The sequence below is a fragment of the Etheostoma cragini genome, chromosome 10 (assembly GCF_013103735.1).
Source record: "Etheostoma cragini isolate CJK2018 chromosome 10, CSU_Ecrag_1.0, whole genome shotgun sequence".
Classification (NCBI taxonomy): domain Eukaryota; kingdom Metazoa; phylum Chordata; class Actinopteri; order Perciformes; family Percidae; genus Etheostoma; species Etheostoma cragini.
The window spans coordinates 1,785,470-1,793,838 of record NC_048416.1 but is presented as its reverse complement, the minus strand read 5'-3'; the positions used below and the strand labels follow the sequence as shown (position 1 = coordinate 1,793,838).

At 42.3% G+C, this 8,369-nt stretch overlaps 1 protein-coding gene and 1 long non-coding RNA gene across 2 annotated transcripts in view; both read right to left on the bottom strand.

The window, feature by feature from the left end:
• LOC117951784 (integral membrane protein 2A-like) overlaps positions 1–2,482 on the bottom strand; it is a 7,852-nt gene extending 5,370 nt beyond the window's left edge. Inside the window, exons 1-2 of the mRNA XM_034883688.1 lie at positions 2,139–2,482; positions 1,638–1,775 (exon numbers count right to left, since the gene is read on the bottom strand). Coding sequence (XP_034739579.1) covers positions 1,638–1,775; positions 2,139–2,210 — 210 coding nt within the window. The 5' untranslated portion in view covers positions 2,211–2,482. The remainder of the gene's footprint in view (positions 1–1,637; positions 1,776–2,138) is intronic.
• Positions 1–8,369, bottom strand: part of LOC117951790 — a 265,968-nt gene that overhangs the window by 24,733 nt on the left and 232,866 nt on the right. The gene's annotated exons all lie outside the window — the stretch shown is intronic.

The window sequence follows — 8,369 nt, the reverse complement described above, 5'->3', positions numbered from 1 at the left end:
TGCCCCCTGTATTTTAACATAGGGGGGTGTATACTTATGCCCCCTGTATTTTAACATAGGGGGGTGTATACTTATGCCACCTGTATTTTAAGGATGAACATTTATTTATTTGTGATACATTCTTCATTCACAAAGAAATTAGTGTCCTTAAAAGGTTGGATATTTCTCATTTAATTAAGGTATTAAGAATTTCGTTTCCAAAAGATGATTTATTTTTATTCCTCGTTTTAATAAGTGGGAGTTCCTATACTCATGAACAGCACTATAGGTTTAATATCACAAAGCTATGCTTCATCCAGGGGCTCAGAGATAATACAGTATATAGCCAGAGCCTCCCTGATAACACAGCAATACTTAAAAAGGATAAGTCAGCATCGAGGGAAGTGAGCGAGAGTCGCATTCTAGTTTCCCATCATGCCGATAGTTTAATTACTCTTCCCAACCTCAAATATTACTCCCCCACAGTAGAGTAGGAGTTAGTATCGCTCGTGTTATGAGGAGAAAAAAAAAAAAAAGAAAAGGGTGAAGGATGACTCGTGAAAAACTTGCTTCAATGCTTTGCTCTTCTATATTAATAGTAATACAACATTATGACAAAAGGCAGCTTATCAAATACTCTGTGCTATGTTTAGATATAACCAGCCAGATGATGTAGTCCAGGTACACTACCTGCCAACATCAGTTTTAAAGGATGTCTCCACATTAACAGGGCTCTTTTTCAAATCTTTTATTATTATTTTTTTTCTTCAAGATTATGCTTTAGCATTTTGCCTTTAATAGCCAACGACTGCCCGGTGTACATACAGGCAGGTAACAGGTCCCCAGCTGGAATCAAACCCACAACATTGCACTGCCTGTATATGATACATATTCCAAAATTCCTGACCGGCTGCTGTTAAATCAGTTACATAAATGGGTACATATGTCCACTGATTGTCCATCCTGGTGAATGATTCAAAAGCAGATTAAACATTTTGAAGCATCCTTGTAATGTTAATATAGCAAAATTTAAAACCACATAGATGCAGGCTACTTTTAACAAGACATGCATGCCCAGATTATCCATGAAGGCAAGTGTGGCACTCACCACCAGTGTGTGTGTGTGTGTGTCCCCAATCTGTCAGTGAGTTCAGTGGGTCCACAAGAAGCACAATTGTATAATTATTTTTTTTTGCCAGATGGGCCAGGGGGTGTCTGAGGTCCAGTACCCAGAGGCATCACAGTGTTAATACGGGCCAGACTACATGGCTCACATCACATATCCTGCATCACAAGTGTTACTTCAAAATTACTTGCACACAAATAAAAACTCCATTAGGAATGGTAAACCCAATGTATATTGATACCACAATCCTGCACTAAGTGCAACATGCACAATAGGTTTATTTACATACTGATCATACTAGTCAAGCAGTTGCACATTTTTGTATTCCCAGCTATATTGTTCTTGTATTTTATCCTATTATTATTATTTCATGCATATTGCATGTATGTATATTGTATCCTAGTATTTAATTTATATTTATAATCTGTGCTGTGTGACTGATTTTGCTGCTGCAACACTGTAATCTCCCATTTTATTGGGAGATATCGTTCTATCTATCGTTCTAATAACATCCACAAGCAGACATTCTTACCTTCGGGGTGAAATATCGATAGAGACATGCTCCTCCAACGATGAGCCCGCTGAGGATGAAGGCGATGCCCAGCAGGGTGAGCAGGCAGCGACCTGTGGAGCCCTCGCTGCCCGCTGGACCAGAGGCCAGCTCCGGATCCTAAACACACATACGCAAATCCGGAGGTCATGATATTGCATATGCATTTAATATCAACATTCAACGCAGGCACAGCTTTGACTCAGACGAGCCCTAATCCCATGGACTGTTCGGCCTCTGCAGAACAGAACAGCTGTGTTGATGGGCGGTCTGCTGCGTCAGGTGCAATACGGCTCTGCGCAAACACCGCAAACCCCTTCATATCAAATTCGGCTAATTGCAAGGGAATACATAACTAGCGTTGATATGTAAAACACAGATAAAGTCCACGGTCACATCTGAGTGCTTTCTTGCCAGTGCAGGCCTACCAGGCTAGAGGCGGACACCGGGGCTCAGACAACGCACCAAAGCCCGTTAGCTCACCTTGTCAGCGGCTAGCCCCTCTTTGCCCAGCGCCTTCTGCGCCAGAGCCGCGTTAAAAGCAATCTTCACCATGCTGGAGTGGAAACGTCAGCTCGGGGTATCTTGTACAAACAGGAGAAGGGAGAGTGTCGGTGCTGGACTTCGGGCTCGTTGTCAGTTGATCCACGCAGTGACGCACTTTGCAACCTCGGCTTTATGTAGAGCTTCCGGTGGCCAGAGGGGATTAAGAAGACATCCGAAGCGGAAGCTGGCAAAAACTACTTCAACTTCAAGCTGCAAAAAAATATATATAAACATTGTACGTGTAGGAGAATTTACTCGACTGTTATTGCTGGTTTGACAGCGACCACATGAACCATTTATGGTCTCATTTATTGTCTCATTTATTGTCTCATTTATTGTCTCATTTATTGCCTCCTGTATCATTCTCTTGGGAGTTCTCATATGTAGCTTTGGCGCCATCTAGTGGCCACAACTGGAAACAGCCTATATTTTAGTTTTTAGATGCTCCCCATCAGGAAAAACCTGCTTCCAGTCATTAGTGTGAACCTAATCCCATACGACTTGAACCATTTAGCTTTCAGTTAAGCTTCTCTCCTTTTACATGCTATATTCTGTACCACACATGACACAAAAGGGACTCAATTCTGCACAGAGTGCACTGTAATGTTATGCAAATAATGTGTTGAGTGTACAGAGTAGTTCATTCTTCTCTGTGAATATTCCACTCTGTAAACTGAGTCTGTAAATACTTCCCCTCCTCCAGGCTGGGTACTACCTGCCAGTGTGTCTGCCCACTCACACTCACACACACAGTACACCGCCTTCACTGCACTGTGTGGAAACACAGGCCAGTGCCAAGGCTGTGCTGTCCAGTATGTCTGACACATATCCTCAACGCGCTGGTCTGTGGTGGCCCTCTGCTTCCTCTGCTTTCACTCTCCGGACTCAGTTAAGGTTGTATGTATGAGTAAATAAACACTTCGCCTACTGCCCCACCAGCCCTCTAATTCCACACAACTCCATGGCATCTCTCCAGCCCTCTGCACTGCAACTGTACCATGCATCTCCCAGTCTCACAAACACACACATATTAGCACACACACGCACTCTGCAAGAGTATGATATTTCCTCTGTTAAACAGACAGATTGGACCGGTAATCACCACTGAAAGGTACATAAACAGAGCAGCTGATTTCTGTACCTAACCCCCCCTCCGTGCACGCCCCCTCCAACCCATCTCTCCCCGAAAACCCTAAGTGGTTCTGAAGGCTTGTTTATGGGCTCGTCTTACACTGTGTTTGATCTGAGAGCTTGCCCACACATGCATGCGTGGAAAACACACTCACACACACGCAGTAAGAGAGAGGGAGAGCCAGCATTAGGAGTAATAGCTGAGATGATAAACAAAAGACTTAGATTTAATCCTGAGGGCTTCTCGGCATCACACACAACAGAGGAAGAGGGGGAAAAAAAGCAGAAGAGGGAGCCAGGAGGCGACCGCACTCTCGTTCCATAGGGAAACCAAGGATGATTGGGGCGAGAACCGTGGAGGCAGGTGGGGGGGTGACATGGAGTGGGTCTCGGGGAGAGTAAAGTGATGACTGGGGAAACACAGAGAGGGAGTTGCAAGGAGAGGCAGAGCAATCGGCGGTGTCTGACGCTTGGGTGAGTTTTCCGAGGAGTTGATTAACAGCAGATTAAACTCGCCGTCCATCCAGTTTACATCTCAAGCCTGCTAGGTAGAATTTCTGGGCCTCTCAGGCTGAAAAGAGCAAAACATACACAAGTGGACACCCATGTTTTTGTGCACAGGCACACAGAGCGAGAGTGCGTCATAATGGTGGAAGGCAGGCGTGCATGACGGAGTATGAATGCCAGTGTTTCACTGTGGTCTGCAAAACGTCCAATAAAAGCAATACAAATATACACACACACGTAGACACAAACACACACACCTCGTGCCTGCAATGTCAGCAAATTGAGAAAGTCTGCAGGGGCACAGCTGGCTCAAAGTGTGAGAAAAAGATGCTCTCATGCATGACATCACCCGCACATGAGCCAACAAATATGAACACACACACAGACACACACCTCATAGATTTGTCATTAATTTCAAAACCAGACATGTATAGCCGCAAGTGACAAATGACTTTGTCCCTTTCACTGCTCCCAAGCCTTACAGTAGCCAACATGCAATACAGGCAAACACACACACACACACACAAACACACATATATATAGACCCAAAAACTGCAATGGTAACAGCTGGCCACAGAGTTGCGTTGAACCAAAAAGTTAGACACTGCTTAGTGCTTCATAACGTCACTGACATGTCTTCATGGGGACCCACCATAATCACTATGTGCCTTGAGTGGGAGAACATTTAGTGGTCAGGGAGAGAGAGAGAGAGAGAGAGAGAGAGAGAGCTCAGACAGAGTTGGAGCAAATAAAAGGAAGAAACAGCAATGCAGATCTCAAGGGTATGTCTAAAGCCCCTTTCAGGTTTCCCCCCCCGCCCCTGAAATCAGCATGTATCACACTCTCCTGATCCTTGCCCCGCCACACACAGACTTTCGGCAATCACATGTGGTTCGAGACAAGGGTGACAAATGAGTCTTTCCTATGAGTATCAGATTCTAAAGCTACCTTCGCTCTCCCATAGCACGGCCTGTCCCCCTGTCTTCATCCTCTCAGCTTGGCTCACCTCAGGGACATGTCATAATTTCATGCTGAAAGAGCTCTGGTGGGGTATTGGGGGGTGGGGGGTGGGGTAACATTATAATAAATATCAGGATTGGGTTGTGCCAGCAAACCCTTGGTTTGTGTGTAAAGCACTAAGTTCTTTGTAACTACTAGCTTGTTTTTAGCCACATTAGCTAATGTGTGTTGCCCCATTGGCTAACGTTACTAACTTTAATACTGTGTAAGCCATTAGCTAGAAACATCACAAACGGTAGTATTCCTAACAAAATAAAGCTTGTAGATACATGTAAACTGTTAAACTACTCAGTAGAGATGAGTATTCCAGTTCAGAAACTGTGTATGCTAGCCTTTTGTTAGCTGGTGTTTGTAGCAAAAGGTTACTATCATGGCTTTTCGTCATTGATTGATCTATGTTGTGTCATTTTTGTGAAAGGTAATTTAAAATATTTCCAGTTTACATTGTCATTGCACTACATTTGATCAAGTGCTGGTTGAGATTCATCACCGTTCATGTTAGCTTAGCTTTACTCCTCACTCTAAAACGGCCATATATCCACTGGCTAACTGTGTTAGCTTTGTCAGTAGAAGCTTGTAACACACGGCTGTTACTGGGTGTAAATACTTAGTAACAAGTAATCTCTGCACATGAAATGTGTAGTATTTTAATTCAGTAATACTTATCCATGTACACTTTTATTGCATAACTATCCTAGAATAAGTTGAAATGTATGATAATCCTGAAAGTTACTCTCTTTCACTTCATCTAACAAACTAATTGATAACTAATATTTGATAGTCATTTATTCAGGCTAAAATAATATATGATGCAACATGGAATATTAGTTCTATGAACAGTGCATACATTAAATTATATTATATTATGTTATATTATATTGTGTTCAAAAGGGATGACTGTTGATGTGTGAAAAGGGAGGTTAAAGCCAAAAGAAGAAGGATTTTTGAATCATTGGTTGGAAGGAGAGGACAAAAGGTAAGACTGGAAGAAAGAAAAAAGGTGGCTCACACATGTATGTGATTAAAGACAACTTAAGGTAAGCAACTGGCGCAGGTAGAAAGGGAAACTTGGAAGAATGAAATAGGATGAAAAGGGATGAAAGGGTACAGAGAAGAATGGAGGGATAGAAATGGACACATGTCTGTTATGTTCCTGAGGGTTAAACTCTGGGGAAATTACCTCATCATCATGAGACTGCTCCTGAGCGCTACAAGTACGCTTCGGCCATGTTGACTTTAGACCAGGACACACACACACACACAGAACCACACACACACAAACACAAGCACACGCGCACACACACTCTTCTGAATCGTGGCCAATAGCATCATAGCCTGGTCGAATCACTTCCAGATTCAATGACGTCACCTCTGTCAGGTTCACAGAACGAGCAGAAAACACACACACACACACACACACACACACACACACACACACACACACACACACCAGCGAGGATGATAAACTGATCTGCATTTTTTCTTCAATTATGACACAGAGGTTGTTTCAAGGCTTTTTATTCCAGCTTCTTTACTGCCCTCAGAGAGACACCGTCCTTACATCATTGTGTGGGCACTGCAGAGGGCTGACAACGCGGAACTCTTATGGCTGAAATCCATAATGCTGGAGTCCCACCTGGACTCAAAAAGGCCCATAATAAGGTTTTAGCTTGTACAGGTTAGGGAAGGGGCCGTTGGTGCACATCCCGGAAAATTGGGAAAAATTGACACTCCCATTTAATTCACGATTAGAAGACTATGAGAGTAACGATTCAGTGGGTTACAGTTTTTTTTTTTACAACTGCTTTAAAACTGTCTCCTTTTTTTTTTAAACTCTACCCACAATTCCCAAAACTGCAAACACAAAATGCAAAATGTCCCACATATCCTTCAAAATTAAAAACTGCATTTAAAATGCCATAAACACATCTCAAAATGAAGCATTTGCATCAAATGGCAAACACGTTCTTTCACAATAGTACATTTTTGGATATACCATGTACACACTGTAGTTCTAAATCTAAAGTTCTTTTGTCTTTCACAGCCTTATATCTATATTTCCATCCAATGTTTACAGTGAAGGTAATTTGCTGAGAGGGGTTGATAATTACAGTGTAAACAACAACGCAGAAAATAGTTATTTGGCGTAACATTACTGTTAGTTGTTAGTTGTGACAGTAGCATATGGCAACAACTAAGCGCTTTTCCATATTACAGACACCATTCACACACATTCATGCACTGTGAACGAGGCTGCCATACAAGATGCACCTGCTCATCAGATAAGCACACACACATATTCACACACTGGTGTGTGTGTGTGTGTGTGTGTATTCGTATAGGTCTGGGGGGCGGCTAATGGCTCTCCTTCCTTCTCTTCTTTGCCTTTGTCCTAGTCCAACTCTTCCACCTTGAACTCCTCCTCCTCCCCTTGCTCTCTGTTCATTGTTGGTCTCCATTCTTCCAAACAGGTAATCTGACCTTTGACCTGTGTATAGGCCTAAAGCAGTGAAACTTTTCTCTTACATTGTTGTGTCTTATGTAGAGAATAGAGAAGAAGAGGTAGAGAACTGTGTGTAGTGTAATTGAAAACTGAATGAAAGACTGAGAGTTATCTTAAGGTTTTGGAGATTTGGTGTGTAGCTTTGCTCTCTAAGTGGGATGTTTGAAAAAGCGTGTGACATGTCAAGATGTGTGTGAAATGAGGGGAGAATATGTCTGGCTTCTCTACCCCTTTAAAGTATTTTTAACAGTGGAGTCTAATCCCCAAAGACTCTGTACAAAACATATTTGCATATCTGCAACAATGTCTCTCCTGATTGAATTGTTTTTATTCACAGTTGAGGAAAACACACTCAGGCCAAAAGGATTTTCTCACAAACACCTTATAAATCATCCATAACCATAATTGCAGATAACTGGTTATATGTTAGGATGCCTAATTGGAAATGATGTGCATATAGGCTTTTCTTTCTAAAGTGTATACATATACAGTACATGCATTTGTATTTGCATTATTTTTTTTAGTTTTTCTTCTTGCTACTTGATCTAATTTTTAATGTATTTTTGTTAAAGCATATTGTCATACATGACTTGAACAAATTCTATGTAAATAATACTAGTACTTCAAAGTAAACAAGCTTGAGGTACTCTGTGCATAGACGCTAAAATGAATGTGTGGTCCTTTACGAGGTTGGATAATTTGATATGACCTGTGATACCCAAAAAGCATATTTGTTTATAAGTATACTAATGCTGTGTGTGTGTGTGTGTGTGTGTGTGTGTGTGTGTGTGTGTGCGCGTACACGCATGCACGCATGCTTTTCAACGGGGAAGGGTTGGAGGATATGAGTGTACGCTGCTTAAATTGATGACATCCCCAACACCACCCCTGCTTCTCAACATGTCAAAGTTCACCATGCTAGAAAGAAGACAAATGTGATGTGATACACTGTGTGTGTGTCTGTGTGTGTGTCTGTGTGTGTGTGTGTGTGTGTGTGTGTGTGTCTG